The 20,124-nt window shown below is 32.0% G+C and overlaps 4 protein-coding genes across 7 annotated transcripts; 3 read left to right on the forward strand and 1 right to left on the reverse strand.

Moving 5' to 3' along the window:
- Positions 1-2,268: 2,268 nt before the first annotated feature.
- On the reverse strand, positions 2,269-4,860 carry LOC111298437 (uncharacterized). Its single transcript, XM_022893150.2, has 5 exons — positions 4,639-4,860; positions 4,192-4,350; positions 3,912-3,963; positions 3,256-3,322; positions 2,269-2,603 (listed from the first exon to the last, which is right to left on the reverse strand). Exons 2-5 carry the CDS (start codon positions 4,345-4,347, stop codon positions 2,513-2,515), a joined length of 366 nt encoding a protein of 121 aa, XP_022748885.1. The 5' UTR covers positions 4,348-4,350; positions 4,639-4,860; the 3' UTR covers positions 2,269-2,512.
- Positions 4,861-4,870: 10 nt separating this feature from the next.
- On the forward strand, positions 4,871-9,618 carry LOC111298415 (zinc ion binding protein). 4 transcript variants are annotated; one of them, XM_089758344.1, is made up of 7 exons: positions 4,871-6,422; positions 7,227-7,364; positions 7,458-7,702; positions 7,801-8,028; positions 8,466-8,585; positions 8,822-8,950; positions 9,266-9,618. In XM_089758344.1, exons 1-7 carry the CDS (start codon positions 4,877-4,879, stop codon positions 9,284-9,286), a joined length of 2,427 nt encoding a protein of 808 aa, XP_089614470.1. In that variant the 5' UTR covers positions 4,871-4,876; the 3' UTR covers positions 9,287-9,618. The 4 variants fall into 4 exon arrangements, with proteins under 4 accessions (XP_089614470.1, XP_022748867.2, XP_022748872.2 ...); XM_022893132.2 differs by having other exon boundaries at positions 7,227-7,282; positions 7,430-7,702; positions 9,102-9,618; XM_022893137.2 differs by having other exon boundaries at positions 7,227-7,282; positions 7,430-7,702.
- A 2,028-nt stretch (positions 9,619-11,646) lies between these two features.
- On the forward strand, positions 11,647-14,487 carry LOC149519594 (protein translocase subunit SECA2, chloroplastic-like). Its single transcript, XM_089758345.1, has 7 exons — positions 11,647-11,985; positions 12,099-12,233; positions 12,316-12,385; positions 12,475-12,575; positions 13,238-13,312; positions 13,389-13,559; positions 13,892-14,487. Exons 4-7 carry the CDS (start codon positions 12,519-12,521, stop codon positions 13,970-13,972), a joined length of 384 nt encoding a protein of 127 aa, XP_089614471.1. The 5' UTR covers positions 11,647-11,985; positions 12,099-12,233; positions 12,316-12,385; positions 12,475-12,518; the 3' UTR covers positions 13,973-14,487.
- A 3,986-nt stretch (positions 14,488-18,473) lies between these two features.
- On the forward strand, positions 18,474-20,053 carry LOC111298503 (1-aminocyclopropane-1-carboxylate oxidase 5-like). Its single transcript, XM_022893224.2, has 3 exons — positions 18,474-18,643; positions 18,721-18,932; positions 19,031-20,053. The coding sequence occupies exons 1-3, from the start codon at positions 18,542-18,544 to the stop codon at positions 19,626-19,628; spliced, it is 912 nt and encodes a 303-aa protein (XP_022748959.1). The 5' UTR covers positions 18,474-18,541; the 3' UTR covers positions 19,629-20,053.
- Positions 20,054-20,124: the final 71 nt, after the last annotated feature.

Below are 20,124 nucleotides of genomic sequence, written 5' to 3' on the forward strand. Positions count from 1 at the left end.
AAAAATTAAATTCAAATACAAAGCCAACAAATTCATAAATATAATTTTCTTTAAAAATGATCAAATTAAAAAATAAAAAATAAAAAAATCAAACATATATTTTTTATAATAATCTCAAATGGCCCATATTAAAAAAATCAAAATATAAAAACTATTAAATATTAAAAAAGTTAATAGAAATAATGAATGAAAAATAAAATGACTCAACATTTTGTATATCATTTAAATAAAGTGGATCAAAAAAAATTTAAATCAAAAAATATTTATCAATTATGTTAAAAATGAAAAAAAAAAAAAAAAACATCTTGTGTTTTAATAGTAAGTGAGCTTTAAAATCAAATTAAAATGAAAAAAAAATTTTGTCTGAAAAAACTTAAAAAAAAAAAGTAAAAAAGCAAAAATAAAAAATAAAAAAAATTTTGTATAAATGAATCCAACAAAAAAAATATAATTTTTTAAAATATTAAAAATAATAAAAAATCAAAAAATAAATTAAAAAATGCCCTACATCTTTTAAAATAAAATTTAAAAGCATGTGAGCTCCACCAATAAAAAAATAACAAAAAAAAAACGAAACTAGTTGCAAAAAAATTGGGAGTCACATCTTAAAAAAAAAAAGATGTGAGCCCCACGTCCTTTATAAAATTTTAAACGATATGTGAACCCCACCAAAAAATAAAAAGAAACCAATTGAAAAAGAAAGCCCAACACTTTAAAAAGAAATGTGAACCCACACTTTAAAAAAAAAAATTTAAGAAATAAGTGAATCTCATAACTTAAAAATATAAAAAAAATAAAAATAAATATTAAAGGGCTGCCACGTGACAAGCTGAGCGTCCGACACGAGACATTTTTTTGGCTTAAGATTAATGGTACGAGGGAGTTTTCATAATTATGGTAAAAAAATATTACATAAATTAATAAAAAATATATTTTTTATAATTATAATTAAAAATATTATAATAATTTTAATTAAATATAATATAAAAATATTTTCATAATTATGATTAAAAAGTTTGATATAAGCAACTCTAAAAAAAATCTAAAATATATATAGAAGTTTATCATTTTTAAAAATATTTATTAAATAATTTTTTAAAAAATAAAAAATGTAAAACCAAAAAAATGACATGCAATAATAATAAAAAAAAAGATTGTAAACCATACATCATTAAAGTATTTTAAAAAAATAAAAAATTTTAATTGTTATTTTTAAATAAATAATAAAAATAAAAAAAAAACATTTGGTATAATAGGTCTCATACAAAAATAAAATCTTTATAAATATATTTTTTTATAATTTTTTAAAAATTTATTAATTTTTTAAAAGGAAAACATAAAAAAAAATGAGTTAATTGTATCGCAACAAGTGGCATGATAGGAAAGGGCATGGCAGCCCGTACATATGCTATTAAAAGAAAAAAGTCAAAAACAATGTTAAAAACGCAAAAAAATCAGAAAGTAACACATGGCATAATGTGGGTGGAGCACTGTACTCTGCCGACAAGTAAGTGGCAACACCACCACATTCCTCACCCCCTCTTTTGCACACACGTTCTATTCCTCACCCCTCACGTCGTTCACTGTTTGATTTTGGAGAAAATCTTTTCAGATCAGACCTTGATACTCCAAATCCCCGTTGTTAAATCCTTCCAAACAGTCTCCAAAATTTCACCAAAATCTTTTCCCTCTTGTTTGCACCCTTTTTCTTCCGTAAAAAATATATCCTTTTTATATTATTTTTCAATAAAAGTTAAGAGTACGAACATTATCGTATTTATTAAATACACGCAAAGCTAAGTATGAAAATGATTTTAAAATATTTTTTGACATAAATATAAAAATAAATATAATATAAAAAAATAAAAAATAAAAAAATACTTTATCCATATCATATTTTATTTATTAATATCTCTAATTTAAAAATTATTCATAATATTAAAATTTTTTTTATATCGAGATTTAGACTTATTTTTACTTATTATTTTAGCTCAACCCAAGTCTATATGGTAACTGATGAAAGTGGAGGAAGAGGATTGTAATTGGTTCTTGGAAAGTCGAATGCACATTTGGGCTATCTGGAATAATTATCTTTAATTGAGTTCTTCAATCCATCTCTTGTTGCCATGGACGATGCCATGCCAACATGAAAATGCACCACCAATCTGCTTGTATAAAAACTGAAGTTGACTACTACTTTGTTTTCATTAACTTCATTATAAGAATACTTCACCAAAACTAATTTAGCACGCACAAATGGCACCAATGGGCAAGAAAAAAAAATATCGATTCGTAAAATTCTTCATTCAAAGGAAAAAAAGGGTGAGGGAGGGAGTGGAGAGAAGATCTATGTCCCATTACCCGTGTGTAAGTCCTTGGTAGCAGTAACGTCTACAAATAAATTTCTAAATTCGCATCACTGATGACTATTGATTACATCTAGTCCCTATGGCACAAAGAGGTAGCATTCTAATCAAATATGGATTACCGTGCAAAGGAACAATATTTCAACTCAGTGCCTCTTTGTTTTTGATTCGCTTTTAGAAAGCGTCACTCCTGAAATCTTGCTGATCTCATAAAGTAATCCAGCTGAGAACAAGAAACTGCATAGAATACAAAAACATAAAAACAGTTATTAGTATGTATATTTGTAAAACACAAACACAAAGCTGATTTTCCATTAATTATACTGGTTGGTCCATATTATTGGTAAATTAATTTCACAAACTGAAAGCTTCCAACTAAGCAAACTGTAATTCTTTCCAATTAAAAACCATTTCAGATTTTCATGCTCATTTTGGCCCCTGTTTCCACAGCATGGAGCAAACCTATTAGGAATCATCTTCATTTTTCGTGTGTGTTGGGGGGAAGGGTGGCTATAAGCCTACAATTTGTCAAAAGGAGGTCTAAGGTTCAAATCCATCACCCTGGCTCCACTACGAGTCTATAAGAGACATGTTCAACAGCAGCTACCAGTTTCTCTGTGACATTGGGTTGCTTCTCCTTTATAAGTGGACTTGTTTAAACATGTTCTTCCTTCAACATGAATTAAACTTACCGAACCATGCTGTCAATGATTTAAAAATTTTCCCAAGGAGCATGCATGAACATGCAGTAAAATGCAGATAAACATGTTTTTCCTTCAACATGAATTAAACTTACCAAACCATGCTGTCAATGAATTAAAAAATTTCCCAAGAAGCATGCATGAACATGCAGTAAAATGCAGATAATGAGGTCACATCTTAACATTACCATGTTGTGATACAAACTCGGTGAACAGTGCCAGCAGCAACCAGTGCAACTGCTTCTGCTAATATGACTGCCAAAAACAAAACAACAAGAGCAATTCATGTTAAGCTCTTTAACAAACAACAAATTCTGTAGCAGAGAACCCCGTGCATTGTAAAATGTGTCAGAACAAAGGGCTAGTTATTACGATGAATCCTTAAATTCCATTGCCCATGAAAAGCTCTACCAGAGTAGTAGAAGATAAATAGCAGTTTCTTCCCAGAAGTTAATGTCAGGTTCTTCAGTAACTGTTAACAATACAAGGAAATAACAGCTTTTGAATATTAAACCTTCTGAGCTTCTTACTAGAGTTAATTTTCAGTAGTAAAAAGCATGCAACATGAAAGCACAGTTTCATGTTACATCCTGCACGCACACCACTGAGACTAGCACAGGCACCACAGAGACTACTTAAGTTACTTAAGTTCCAAGCCCATGACATACCCATGCGCAATCTTAATTGCGTTAGATTAATCATGGTATGCATGCTACATTTTCACCAAGGAAAGTGAAACGAACAGAGCACTATAAAAGGTTAAAGGTTCATTCTTTCTGACCTTTGTTAATAATAGATAACCATAAATAACTAAAAAAATCAAAAGAAGCCTCTCTATACTTACCAGCACCCCAGCCAGTTCTCATCCCACATGCTTCCTGGAAATTCCCAATGAACTGAAATAACAAAAGGCAGGAAATTATGCTAAATAAAGTAATATAAGTTGCACAACTGAATGCTATTCGGTTTTCAGAGCTCAGCTTGTAGTGTGTTGGAGTCTACAACATTGACAAACACATCACATAATCAGATTAAAACCATAACTCAGAACATAAAACGGCGGATTGAGTTCCGGATGATAACTAAAAAAGAAAAGGAGTCAATTCAGGGTTTCTAGGACTCACCGTTAGTGACACCAGAAACAAGAGGGAGCTGATGAATCCTCCAAGTATTGTAAACAGCTCCGACGACGCTAACTTCCCTCGATACATCTCTTGGAGTGAGAGAATCACAGTAAATAGCAGAAATGAATACAGCATCGAGCTCCCTGATCCAGCCATGGCCTTCAAGTTGCATTTAAAAAGAAAAAGAAAAAAGCTTAAGCAACACTCAGGAAATAATTAACAATCTGGAAACATGAGAAATTGAAATGTGAAATTTAGATAAACCCTAGTTGAATGACAATCTTATCTATGTCACATTTCGGATCTCATCAAATAAAATTGGAAATCAGCTTCATAATCCGATAAAAAAAAAAAAAAAAAACAGATCAAGATAAAACAAAAAGATTGAAGAAATGCTAATAATAAAAATCAACGGGAATTTCGAAATTTCAAAATTGAAGGCCGTACCTTTTAAACCCTAGTTTTGCCCGATCCCTCTCCGTTGCTCTGCTGATGCGTCAAAATCTCAGAGTAAAGATGGAATTCAGGGAAGTAAAAGATGCAAGTTAAAACCAACTACCCATAAAGAAGTGTAATTTTGGTATTAACGAAAACTTTAGGGGTAAACATGTCAAGATATATGTTTTGGTCAAAATGGAACGGTGCCTATAAAAGGACGAAACCTCTTCTCTTCCTGTTTACATTGATGGAGTCGCAGGAGTTACCAGAGTGTCCGGTGTGTTTGCAACCGTACGACGAGGCATGCACGATACCGCGGGTGCTCGCGTGTGGCCACACGGTGTGTGAGTTATGCCTTGCAACCCTCCCTCAGAAGCTCCCGGGAGCAATCCGCTGTCCCGCGTGTACGGTGCTCGTCAAGTACCCTCCGGAGGGCCCCAAGACTCTCCCCAAAAACATCGACCTCCTCAGACTCTTCCCCGGCTCTGAAAATCCCCGAAAACCGGTTCAAAATTCCCCAATTGACTCCCGTATCCCTTTCCTCCCCCGCTCTTGGTCAGACGAGTTTTACTCCATCTGGAAAAAGTACCTTCTCCCTGACGACGCCGTTGAGAGAAAAAAAGTGAGTCTTTTGACTGTTGGGTCTTTTTCAAGAAGTGGCCAGGATGGTTCCGGGTTTAAGGCTGGCTGTCTTGTGAGAGTTATGGATTGTTTGAGTGAAATGAAGGAGGAGGAAAGAGAGGAATTGGGTTTAGTTTTAAGAGCTTTTACTAAACAAAGTGGTAGAATTTGTAGGTTTTTGGGTTTATGGGGTGATCTTGGAGATGGGATTTTGTATTTAGTGAGTGAGAAGCAAGAATCAGGGAACTTTTTGGATAAAAACGTCGGTGGTTTTGAAAAAGATGGAGTTTTTAATTTTGCAATGATAGGTATGGAAATGTGTGAGGCAGTTATTTCTTTACATAAAGAAGGGTTGTTTGCTGGTTGTTTAGGCTATTCTTGCTTTCAGTTTGATGATTTTGGGCATGTATTTCTTGATTTGAATGAGGTGTTATTGATTGGAAGGAGAATTCATGATGTTGTTGCAAAGGTTGGTTCCAGTGGGAAAAAGATTGGTGATGGAGAAATTGGTGTGTTGTTAAAAGATTTGTTGAAAAGGGATGTGTTTGTTAGCCCTGAGACATTGCTTGAGCTGTTGGAGAAAGAGGGTATTGGAGTTGATAGTGGTAGCTCAAGATATCCCATAGGGTATAACTCAGATGTTTGGTTGTTAGGTTGTATTTTGCTTAGGATTCTCCTTGGCGAAGTTTTTAGTGATTTGTTGGTTGATTTTATGTGTCATATTGTTTTGAAAGTTGATGAAGATAGTGAATCAGCTTGTTCAAGTGTTTACACCAGTTTGATGGAAAACGTTAGCTCTTTGTTGGGAACTAAATTTGGTTCAGAACATGTGTCTTTGCAACAGACTCTATGTAAATGTTTGGATTTTGATCCAGAGAACCGTTCACTTGTGAGAGATGTATGGAAATTTATTAGGGAGCTAGTTATTAAACCTCAGTTTGATAAAATAGTCAAATTTGATAGAGCAAGTTATGATGGGAATAGAGGTCGATGTTTGGTTATTGGAAAATTGTGTCTACTGCCCAGGGAAAGAACCGAAACACAGGAAAACGATGAGTCAAAAGGAAATGAAACAAATGGTGCAGATATGGTCAATGGTCTCATAGAGGGAAGCATTAAATCTAAAGATTTGCAAGGCCATCTTGATTGTGTTACAGGATTAGCTGTTGCAAGTATAACTTCTTTGTCTCTGTCCTTGATATAAGCTGTTTCAATTCAATAATTTTTAATGCTACCTGAATCTATTTTAGATGATTGTTCAATTTGTGGTAAGAAGTTGCAAGTTGCAACATATTGCTGAAACTAACACTTCCGAATCTTTGTAATTGTGACATCTTTTTTAATTCTCAAGCACCAGAGCCTAATTGGTTTGTAGACATTGTTTCTATGCTGAGTAGTGGTAAAAAAGGAAAATTTCCATGCTATCAATGAAATTTAAAGGGATCTCTCCTAGCCAAATGATAGAAGGGCTTTCTAGTAGTTGATACTGTGTGTATTTACAAACTTTACAAGCCCAAGGCCTGTGAATCTGTGGTCATTTGTGCCCTTTGTTATAACTGCATTTAGAATTTTTAACTTCATATTTACTGTTATATGGTTGCCACAGTTACCAGTTATCCACATCACAAGGATTTCTTTGTTAATCGAGTTGGTGAGTCTGTTGGGCTTGGGAGTGGGGAGGGGTTTATAGATTTGCTATTGGTAAACTAGTTTCTTCCTTTGCACAAGTGCTTGATATATGATGCTTCTCTCCCTCCCCCTTCTTCTTGTGGGTGCATCGTGATCCTTGGAACAACTCTTTGAACGTTAAGTTGTATTGTATTTGGTTAAATGGTGTTTTTTTCCCTTTCTGTTTCTCTTTTCAGTGTTAACTGTGTGTCAGAAGGTCTTCTTCACACAGATTGTTTAAAATGAGTTTATGAATATTAGGTAATTTAGGAGCTGTATTCTGATTTATTTTTTTTCTTCTGTTGTAGGGGGTTATCTGTTTAGCTCCTCCTTTGATAAATCAGTCAAAGTATGGTCTCTGCAGGTATACTATCTTAAATTGTCATTTTCAAGTGGCTCTACTAGCATGATCAAAATTCAACCTTACTCTGTAATTGTAGTTTTCTGTGAGTAATTTAATTTGGATTATTGGCTTCTTTTGAATCATTTTCTTCCTGCATTTTTTTTACAGGACTACTCTCATTTGCATACATTTACAGGTCATGAGCATAAAGTCATGGCTGTTGTCTGTGTGGATGAAGAACAGCCATTATGCATTAGTGGTGATAGTGGAGGTGGTATATATGTATGGTGCATTAATATCCCTTTTAGAGAAGAGCCATTGAAAAAATGGTATGAGGAAAAAGATTGGCGCTACAGTGGAATTCACGCTTTGGCAGTTTCAGAGAATGGATATTTATATACTGGAAGTGGAGATAAATTGATTAAAGAATGGTCATTGCAGGTAATTTCTTTAATTTATCATATGACCTGCACTGCCTATATCTTCACCTTTTGAAATGTTAGGTGATCATTCAGAACCTTGGTTTTCTTTTCTTCCAGGATGGAACCCTGTCATGCACTATGAGTGGCCATAAATCTGTAGTTTCCACGCTAGCAGTGAGTAATGGAGTTCTTCACAGTGGGAGTTGGGATGGAACTGTTAGATTGTGGAGTCTAAGTGATCATAGCCTTTTGACAGTCATAGGGAGTGACACACCTGGAACTGTCTTGTCTCTTGCAGCTGACCAGAACACAGTTGTTGTTACTTATGAAAATGGATCTATAAAGGTTCTTTGTTCTTCAAAATGCTGTTGAATTGGTCTTAATTTCCTTCATTCTTATGTGCATTTGCAATTTTCATGGAAATGAATTGATGTAACCGTGCAGTAATGTTATGGCCTATCATACAGTAATATTATACCCAAATGATAGTTGATGCCAGTATCCAAATCCTGAAACTCCTTGCTTGGAATGCAAAAAGTCTGATTTGAATGTTTTGTCAGCAAATGTATATTATATTGGGAAACAAAGGGGACATTTAATCTTATAGGAAACTACTAGGTGGAAAATATAAACTTTCAATAGGATTGTTACTGTTGGTTTCTCCTCTCCGTGTGGAAAGGCCAAATTCATTTTTTCTACTCTCTCCTCCACCCTCTTTCCTTTTCCTTTAGTTTCTTGAGTTTGTTAATGAAATCATTTCCATCCTTTCTTCTTCTTTTTAGATCTGGAGGGATGATGTGTTCAGGAAATCTATACAAATACACAATGGTGCCATTTTCGCTATTAGCTTAAAGGGGAAATGGCTTTTCACAGGAAGTTGGGACAGAACCATCAAGGCACAGGTTTGAACACAGCCTGTTATTGTATTTGTTTAGACTTCACTTATTGATCCTTGTCTGCCTGTGAAGTAGGCAGCTTGGATGAGGATTTTAACCTATTATTCTATAAAAACATTCACCTCTAGGAATTCTTTTTATTTCTTCTTTAATTTTTAATTTGTTGAATTGGTTGATGTAGATTCTTTTTTATTATTATTTATGTTTATATTTACAATGTTATATATATAATTGATTTGCAGGAATTAGCAGGAGATGATTTTGATTTGGATGTTAGAGTTATTGGATCAATTCCTTGTGATTCTGTCATAACAGCTTTATCTTACTGTGAAGGAAAGCTTTTTGTCGGGTTTGGCGATAGGACACTGAAGGTATGTTTACATATTTTTTTGTATATTTTCATGAGAATTGCTCCTTTTGTAACATTTGTTAGGAGATGACCAATCCAATGAATATTTTACGCAAATAACCACTTTTTTGTTTTCGATTCTAACATCTTTTTATTTTTTTTTAACTCAACAGAACCTCCCTGTCTCTGTTCATAGGCTTTAATCTAGGCATGTGTGTAATAACCAACAATGAAAAGGAAATTTGCTGTGTGGTTAAGGGTCTGCTTTTGTTTTTCTTTTCCTTCCAACCAAGGATGATTTGCTGCTGAATCAGTTAATACTGATCTGAACATGCAGGTATTCTATCATGGGAAGTGATCAAAATCTCATTTAGATAGCTGTTGTTCTCTGCTTGTAGTCTGGATCAAGCCAATGGAGTGGTAGATTGTAGACGATGAATTTTGTGCAGAAAAATGTACCTATACACTCTCAACACATGTATATATGTTGATGTCAATAGACAAATTTGTAGATTCCACAACATGCAGTGCTCAAGTAGTTATATCACTAGCCAAGAGAAGCTAAAATGGCCATTGATAGATTGGCCTCTTTTTCTTGGTAATTATTATAGGGAAGGAAGGATTTTGCAGTGTGAAATACAATGTAAATATTTATTAAGCAATAAAAGACTTTATATTTCAATAGAATAAGGGAAATTAAAAAGAAAAAAGAAAAAAGAAAGAAACAAGAGTTCAAGAATGTTAAATGTTTTTAGGCCTAAAATTTTATAGAATTAAAGCTTCTTTTTGTTTAGTGGAAAATGACTTTTAAAAAATTATTTTTTAAAAATATTTGTATTTTTTGAATTGAAAAATATTTTGTATTATTTGGATAAGTTAAGGAAATATATTTTCCGTTATTTGGTTAATTTTTGGAAAATTTTATTTTTTTCAAATAATATTAATATCACTATTAAAATATTAAAATTATTTATTATTAAAGTATATTGAAATTATTTATTATTAAAATTACTAATATTAAAAATAATTATATTTTAATAATAATATTTAATGTTAGAATATTATGTGAATATAAAAAAATACTTAAAATAAAATTATTTATTATTCTTTATATTATTCATTAATATTATAATCTTATTTATTAATATTATTTATTAACAATATATAATTTATCAATAATTTATAATATTATTTATTAATATAATATTATTTATAAATAAATTTATGCTCAAAAGTATTGATAAATAGTTTTACTAATATATAGTTCTTTTTTGAAAAATATATTTTCCTTTTCAAATTTATAAGATAATTTTCAAAAAAAACCTTTATTTTCTATTGACCAGTCAATTTTTTATTAAACAAATACTTGAAAATACTAAAATTATTTTTTAAAAGCCATTTTCTACGAAATAAATAGAGCTTAAAACCTTCGCAAAAGAAAAGATAGAAAAGGCTTCTAAATACATAATCAAATTTTTTTTATACAACTAAAATTTTTTTTAAAAAAAATACCTACATACCAAATGCCAATTTTAACTTTTAATAAATGAAAAAAAAAAAAAAAAACCCTTAATAACTTATACATGCAAAGAGCATATCATATTTCTCATAAATGAATTTTTTAGTGTTATATAATATTTTTAAAAATTTATTTTTAAGAAAATAATATAATTCTCATAAATGGATTATTAAAAATAAAATACGCCTCTCATAATCTATTTCTGATATTTATATTGCTTTTTTAAAAATGAATTTTTAACACAATATAACTTTTTAAAATTTGATTCCAAGAATGCATAAATTCTTTTTAAAATATATATTTAATTATAAGCTTTTGATAACAGAAAAATCGAGATCTCTAATATTAGGGTCACTAAAAAATATCATTAACAAATTAATAAATCTGATAGTAAGGATTGATGATTGAAAAATTAGATACTATCTGATTTGTCAATTTGCTGCTAATATTGTTTATGTAAGGTATTCAAGCTCCGACATATAAGATGTATAAATCTGATAATAAAAACTTTAAATTTTTCGATCAAGCACTATTCGATAAATAATATTCACAACTTTATCCAATTCTAACAAATGTATATTTAAAAAAAATTGTTAATGGTGAATAACGTTCGTACAAGTAGCTACTGCATCATGTACGATGAAGCTCAATCACACATGGCACTTCATCACATATGATGTAACAATTATTTTATACTAGCGTCTTTTTACACTTAACAATTCTTTTAAGATGGATATCTTTTAGAATTGCAAAAATATTATAAACATTATTGAACAAACAGTAATTATTGATAGTTGAAAGATTGGAGATCTCTATTAATGGATTTATCCTATCTAGAAAACCAAAAGCTCTAAGGTATCTCGTATATATAGAGATTTAATAACCTTCATATTTTTTCATATATTCATTTTTAAAAAGTCTTGCGTCTTCTTGAAATTGATATTATAAAAAATATAAAGCTTTTTCGAAAATTAATAATCGAGAAATTTTGAAGCTTTTCGAAAATGGATATTCAAAAATTTTTTAAATTTTTTTGAATATTTATTTTCAAAAATTTTTAAAATTTCTTGGTTATTCGTTTTTTAAAAAACTTGATTTTTGGAGGTAAAAGAAAAGATGAAAAACAAATGTAGGAATAGAAAATATGAAGCGAAGGATAAGGTATATTTAATAGAAATAAAAAAATGAAACTTGAATTTGGTAGGATGTATGTAGCATTTAAAATTAAAAAAGAAAAAAAAAAAGACCAACACTTAGTTCTTTCCCTGATGGAGAGCTGAGCTCCAAAGCTAATTGCAGGAAGGAAACGCCAGACAAATGCTATCATAATTCATAGGAGAAGCCAACGGCAACGACAGCTGCCCAAATAGCCACTGTGCCTTCTCTTCTTAACACTTCTTTCCTCACCCAAAACCCCTCAAACCATCCCTTGTACAAAACCCACCTCCCCTTCCCTCTTACTTTCATCTTTTCCTTCTTTCTCCGGTTTTCAGCGACATAGTTTTAATGGTCAAAAGCCTATAGCGGCATCTTTCAAGGTCACGTTTTGTGTCATTTTCCACTATTCGCAATCGTTGATCAACTGCTTTGATTTTATCCGTGCGGAGTTGCTGCTGTGCACTTTTGATGCCCTTTTTTAATTTTGTTTCAGGAGAACGTGGGTCGTTTTAAGAAGACTTTGGGTGATTTTACTAGCTTAAACTACTGGGTTGTTCGTGATTACTATCGTCTTGTCGACTCTGTCAATACACTTGAGCGAGAGATTCATAGGCTATCTGATGAGCAGGTTGGTCGGCTTTTTACAGTCAATTACTTGCGTTGCCATTGTTTGGTTCATTGGGATAATGGATTGAGCTTGTGTCTTGTAGCTTACTGCTAAAACTTCTGAGTTTAAGAAAAGGTTGAGCCAAGGAGATACCCTTTCGGATATTCAAGCTGGTTAGTTTTTATTAATGCTTTTGTTTCAGAGGGTTGAATTTATGAAATTTATATGAGAATTAAGGCTCTTTTTATTGTTGGTTTTACAGAGGAATTTGCTGTTGTTCGTGAAGCTGCAAGAAGGAAGCTTGGCATGGGCCATTTTGATGTGCTGGCCTTTATCTTTTTATGGATACAGGCAAAAAAACATGTATGACTGTGTGCTTGCATGGATACTCTGATCATGTCTCTAGGATTACATAACTGTATACAAGTATGTTCGTTATTCATTTGATGATAGGTATTATCCTAAAAGTTTTTTTATGGTAGATTATTGGTGGAGCGGTACTTCATGATGGGTCCATTGCTGAGATGAAAACAGGGGAGGGAAAAACATTGGTTTCCACAATTCAGTTTAGTTCTAGACCATTTTGATATTAAATAATAACCGTTGATATTTCTACTCTAGGAATGGGAGGTACCGACCAACAACTAGTCTTCTCTGCAAATACCTTGGGGATATTTTGATTGTGTCATACTTGACCATTGTACAAGAATCGGGTTATGATGATGTGTACATAAAAGAAATTGAGGTCAGGTGCTTCTTTTACATGAGTAGTGTTTCCAATCAATGGCTTGATCCTGTGAAAGTTACTATGGGACCTTGGCATCGGGTTCCTTTCACCTACCTTCTTTCGACTTCCAAACTCTAGTTAATATTTGTATATGTGGTTTAGAGAGCACATATCAGCTACTTTCTTAGTTATCGGTTCTTTTTTTCAGCCTATACTCTTACTACCTCTTAAATGCCATCCAAGATCTTGTTTATTTTCTCTGCTTTTTTCTGCTAATTTCCTTATGTTTGGAATTCAGAGAGCAGTTCTTGTCAAGACTCTGGATTGTTCCTGGAGGGATCATCTCATAAACATGAACAGGCTGAGTTCTGCTGTACTTAATCTGAATATATTGCTTTCTTCTCTTCAGATTTCAAACATAGATGCACTTTTATGGCAGTCTTTGACAGGTAAATGTAAGAAGCTTTGGGCACAGAAATCCTCTTGAAGAATATAAAATTGATGGGTGTCGATTTTTCATCTCAATGCTCAGCACAAGAACCACTCTTGTATTATTGGTCATCTCCTATGGAGTCCCAAGAGCTATTTTTGTCATGAAAGCAGATGTTGATCAAACAAAGGTTTATTTCTGCATATCTTTTTCTATCAATTTCGAGATGGGACTGCTTTCGAACTCTTTCGGTTTTATGATGATGTCAAGATTTGCCCCTCAAAATCATTCATTTGTTCCCTTATTATCTAAACAAGAGAATCTTAGGCCTGGTTATTTCCATTCTGTTTGAGATGTATTAATGCTTTTACTATTCACTCTCTTGTGATCGGCTTGTGTACTTTTTTCCTATTAATAATATTATTTTGCTTTTCAAGAAGAAAATTCTTGTGTTTTCTTTTTTTCTTAATTTATTTATTTTAAGTTTCTTTTTGAGTCAACCTTTTTCCTTTTTGTTGGCAGTTGATATTGATTACATTCACCATCAACGGAGTATATGTAGGGCGTTTGGATTGGATATTGCTCTTCCAGTCTCCAAAGTGAACTACAGTCGGATGAAATCTCATCAATGGTATACTGAAGGAGATCACATAGTATAATTCTGACAAGGGTATTTTATATTCTTTTTCCATTCTTAGCTTCATTTTTAATACAACTGCTCCAGTCTGCTTTGGGAAGAAATACTCCGAGTCTTTGGGTGGCAGGGTGACCAGCGGAGTCAGCATAATTTCTCGCCACAAGGCTTCTTGACAACTTAGATTGTGGATACTATTTAGTTCAAAGGAGCAAAGTTTCCATTATATCACTCGGATACATATAACCTACAAAGCTGTGTTTTTGGCCAACAAGTTTCAAACTGTCCTGCATTTTTGCAGTATGCTTAAGGCAATGGTCTACAAAGACTTTGGTTGTACCATAAATTTTATCACCAATGAAAAGTATGCCTGTTGTACGATACCATCAAAAGTTCTCAAAGTTCATCCTGGCATGTATATATGTACATTGAGATCATGGAAATTTTTTGGTGCTGAGTTGAAAGCAAATGTGAAATTCTTTTATTAGAGTCAATGTATTCGCATGCGTTTCGTTTTATTGAATGACTTATATTCAGGTTCCACTATGGCATTCCATATCTTCAGATAGAAGACTTAATGCTCAGCTGTTACTGAATCAATGTTGCTTTTATTTCAATACATCAGACTGCATTATCCTTCTCCTATCTGCATCTGCATGTCAATATTTCTTTCAAGTCCTTCAACTTCGGCTTCACTGGGCTTAAATGAGCAGCCTACTTGTTGGCTTTGAATATTTAGCCTATTGGGGCCTACTAAAAGTGACCCCAAGTCTCGGTCCTTTGAGCTTGTAGGCCTAGGGCACACCACTCCATGTCAAGTCTAGCAGCTATGGCCCATGGGTAAAGGCAAGTCAATGCAACTTTTATTTGTCTTTGTTTTCCCATTCTTCATGGTTAGCAACTTTAATATTATATTTAGGGCGTTAAAGACTTTAAAGTTACGGAATAAAATATATATATTCTCCTAAAAAAAAACAAGGTTGGTTTCTAGCAACAGTTTCCTTCTTAATTTTATGAATTTTTTTTTCTTTTCTGCCAAAAATTTTATGAATTGTTATTTGTTATAATATCATCCCTCCTATACAGAAAAATAGTTTTTTTTTTTTTTAAATTCCTCTATTTTTTGTCAAAAAAATAAAAATTAATTAAATTAAGTTTGTAAAATATCATCTTCATGAAAACATTAACATTTTTTTTACTTCTTTGGCTCAAAATACTTATTGGTTTTTGCAAAAAGTGTGTATTTTTTAAAATTATCTTATTAAATAATTTTTAATATATTAAAATTTATCACATTAAAAATCAATTACTGCATTTAATATAAAAATATTATTATAAATAATACAACTAACTTTAAAGTTCGTTCATAATCTTTTAATTACATTAATTAAAAAAACTTTATTTAAATAAGAAGATATGATTTTAAAATAAAAGTCAATTAAATTTAATAAATGGAAGACATATAGACCAGAAAACCAAAACTATGTACAGACTCCCTAGACCATTTCTTTATCATGGAAACAAATGCTTTCTGATCAGAAACACCCATTAGTCAGCACCATGTGAAACAACAGAGACTTTCTTTAATTTTAAGCTATAGAAATGAAAAAAAAAAATCAAATTTTAACCCTAACCCTTGATTCATGCAGTGAATATATATTAATATTACTCAATCCCCAGAGCACCCTCAATCCGAAGACAAGTCTTGGGGGAATGAATTTAAAGACCTATAACGCCAGCCTCATATTAAATATTAATAGTAATAATAAAATGATTATAAATTCTTATAAATAGTATTAACTAATTTTATATGAAGAGTAATTTAAGATGTTCTATGTTGTTAGTTAGGAGAAGTTGCTTCTCAGGTAGGGTGTGTCCTTAGTTTTTGCATTCATTAGATTCATTTATTTATTTATTTATTTTGTCAATGTATTAGATTAATTACTAGTTTAAGAAAAACATTATCAAATGTAACCATAGATGTAGCATAATAGCATAAAATGTGAAGCCCAAGAAGCGATCAAATCCATATTCTTAACTTTAAAAAAAAAAAGAAATAAGAAAGATTTTAATTCTATAATTTGAATAAGAGAATATACAATAATTATTGAATTAAATACTAGGATATATATTCGTAATTCTTTAAGACGGTAATTTAGACACATAAAATCAAGTTAGAGATTTTATAATTTTTTTAATATAAAGATTTTATTTTCAAAAAAATATTTTATAATACGTGAATCCTTTCAGTCTATCGATTTATTTGAAAATTTTTCATTTTAATGAGATTTTGATCTACACCCAAGTCATCAATTTCAACCTTTTTTATTATTTGCATGATAAAGGGACTAAAGAAGAGATAAAAAAACATAGGAATAACATATGAAATTAACAGAGAATTTTGCAGATGGATTTCTTTGTCTAATAGATTGGTTCAGAGGAGAAATGCTAATGCTTGATGCAGGCTCGTGGATTTGGGCAATGGTCTTCTTAGTTAGTACAAGTTATAAATTAATGATGAAGATTTTTTATTTTCTAATTGCAAATTAAGTTGACATTTGACCAACAAACCCATGTTCCATCTACTTAATAATAAAACTCTTAATTAATTAATAATTATTTACAAGGTCATGGATTGAATTATCTCTCTTTAGTTATTGATTAATTTCGAAGATGTCAATTTTTTTAAAAAAAATTTAGAGTTTTTCAAAAAAAAAAAAAAGTTTTTCTTGCTCAATTAAATGTTGAAGATGTCAATTTTTAAAAATAAAAAATAAATATAATGCCACCAGAACTTAAAATCTTTATTCAAATCTCATCGCACCTTTGCAAATTAAGTTCTTTAATTACAATAAATTAAGATTTTTTATTCTAAAAATAGTCAAAATATGTAAACATAAATCATTGAAATAATCGAATCAAAGCTTGGAGGTGGACGATTAATGATTAAGAATCATGCATCGTGGCCCATGATGCAGCAGTGGTTATGTATCATAAGATCCAAAACATGCCAATTATGTATGCAATCTTGTTGAGATCAGTTTGATCCATCATGTATTAATATTTTTGACAAACTCTTTGAGAGAGGTACTAACAAGTACAGCAATGAATTAATTAAATTTGTGATGGAAGTTCTTCATCAGACGGCCAATATAGCCTGTCTCTTCGAAGCTGTACCCTAAAATTTGGACACTTTTGGAATCAAGATCAGAAATTGCCAACTATGCATCAACTGTTGATGCTGTACTGCAGCTTCTTGAATTACAGATCCCCTACCCTCCAAAATACCACTTCTAGTGTATAAACTACACTGTTTTTTTTTTTTTTTAAAATCCTTATAAGTAATACAAACTTTAATAAAAATAATAGACCGTTGTAATTAAATTTGTCCATATAATACTTAGTATATCCAATAAAATGCCGTAACCCAAAATTCAAATTTCTCGACACTAATTTTATATTAAAAATCAATTTTAAAATAAAGATTAGAGATTTTTATACAAATCTTCCTATTAATTTAAAAAGTAAAGTGTTAAGAAATATTATAATGATTTTGATTTTATAAGATTGGCTTAACCTTTCAAAATGGAAATGTTGATCATTAAATTGTATCCCAAACCTTCCCCAATTAAGAATAAAAAATAAAAAGACAGGAAAAAGAAAAAGGAAAGCTTGTTGGAATATAAAACAATGGAGTTGACAATGCATTAATTAAGTAAAGAGTTGATGATAGCTATGTTTATGATATAATATAGGCTCAAATAATAAAAAAACCTTTTGAATTTTACCATTTTATTTAAATAAATTTGTATATTTTTATTAAACTCAAATAAATTTTTAAATTTTAATTTATATCTAAATAAGTTCATATAATCTTCCTTGCTTAACCCTTAAACTATGCCTACATGTATAACAGTGCATTTGGTTGAAGAGCATGTTCATGTGTGGGAGGTGAGACGGTGATGGGGGCTACAGTCTACAAGATCAAGGGGACCAGCCAAACATTATAAATCAAGGCAAATAGTGGGAGGTCGGCAAAGATTTAAATTATACCAGTGAGTTGTTAATTCGGTGGTACTGTAATTGATGTCAAAACTGAGATTAGTACGTGGCAGCGATAGAAAAGAGAGTTTTATTAATTATTAATTAATGATAATTAAAGAGGAGTTTTAATCATAGGAAATGATCATCAGCAACATTATTACTCCCGATGGAAAGTATGCCTCTGTTGTGGGTTACCAGTGAGTAACATCTCAAGCATTGACCTTGTTTTTAATGATTTAATAATTAATGATTGTGTCACCGTCCCATACCTCACCCCAACGGCTACTTCCAGGAACAAGAAAGGGCATTGAGTAAAAATAGTTGACAAATCCAATATGGCGGGAAGCTTGCTTTTGCTTTGCTATAAATAGGGCCAACCCCTCTTCCCTGTCAACCACAAAACTACAAACTTGGCTAAGCATTCGCAACTTTAAGTATCACTCTCTTTTCTCTCAATCCTTCTGAGCACTACGTTCATTACTTATATCACTTCAATGGCTATTCCCGTGATTGATTTCTCTAAGCTCAATGGTGAGGAAAGGGCCGAGACACTGGCTCAAATTGCAAATGCATGCGAGGAATGGGGGTTCTTTCAGGTACCCTTTTATTATCTTTAGCCATAGGAAACAAAGCATTAGTTTTACTCTATCTATATCATGCATATTTGTTGCAGCTGATGAACCATTGGATTCCGGAGGAGCTGCTGGAGAGGGTAAAGAAGGTTTCATCCGAGTTCTATAAGCTGGAAAGGGAAGAGAATTTCAGGAACTCAAAGCTGGTGAATTTGTTGGATGAGACTGGTAAAAAGTTGGAGAATGTGGACTGGGAGGATGCCATTAATCTCCTGGATGATAATGAATGGCCATCCCAAACACCTGGATTCCAGTAAGTAATACATCTATCAGTTCTTAACGTGTTAATTCATTAAAATGCTTGCTTAATGGCTGAATATATATAATCTAACTTGTTGATGTTCACGACAGGGAAACCATGAAAGAATACAGATTTGAGTTGAAGAAATTGGCTGAGAATGTCATGGAAGTAATGGATGAAAACTTAGGCTTACCAAAGGGATACATCAAGAAGGCATTCAATGATGGAGAAGGTGAGAATGCCTTCTTTGGCACCAAGGTTAGCCACTACCCACCGTGTCCTCACCCTGAGAGAGTGAATGGTCTTCGAGCGCACACCGATGCAGGCGGTGTGATCTTACTCTTCCAAGATGACAAGGTAGGAGGCCTTCAAATCCTGAAAGATGAGCAATGGATTGATGTCCAGCCCTTGCCAAACACCATTGTCATCAACACTGGTGATCAGATAGAGGTCTTGAGCAATGGCCGGTACAAGAGCACTTGGCACCGTGTTTTGAGCACCAATGACGGGAACAGGAGATCGATTGCTTCATTTTACAATCCATCCCTTAAGGCGACCATAGCTCCTGCACCACAGCTGGTGGAGAAAACAAACCAAGAAGTGAAACAAACCTATCCCAAGTTTGTTTTTGGCGACTACATGTCCGTTTATGTTCAGCAAAAGTTCCTCCCTAAAGAACCAAGGTTCCAAGCTGTAAAGGCCATGTAACAGCAAGAAGATAAGAAGCTAAAAACTGAAATGATGAATTTTTCTTTTCTTTTTCTTTTACCTTTCACTTTCTTCCTTGGTACATGGCTCTTTATATAATTAAGCATTTGACCAAAGACGAGAGCTCTTTCTTTCCTCAAAAATAAAATTGCGGGGAAGGATAGAGAGCTCAAATAATATTACCAGGGTCTGTTTCTGGGTGATGAACATGATGAGATGCTCATGCATCTGCTAAAGTTGGCATTGTAAATTATAATCATATATATTTTATGAATTCTACTATTTATTTTAAGAAACATCTTTCAGAGTATTTGACTTCATTGTGATTTTCCTCTTGTTTTCATTATTTAATTTTCACAATTATTTCAAAAATTTAATAAGACAAACCTTCGTTAAATCATCATAAGTAAATTAGGTTATGTGACAACTTTTTTGATAATTCAAAACTATTTGAAAGTACGAGGGCACCACCAAAGTAATCTGTATAATTCCCGCA

This window comes from Durio zibethinus, chromosome 3 (genome assembly GCF_047325235.1).
Source record: "Durio zibethinus cultivar Kanyao isolate XHJ-2024 chromosome 3, ASM4732523v1, whole genome shotgun sequence".
NCBI classification, from domain to species: domain Eukaryota; kingdom Viridiplantae; phylum Streptophyta; class Magnoliopsida; order Malvales; family Malvaceae; genus Durio; species Durio zibethinus.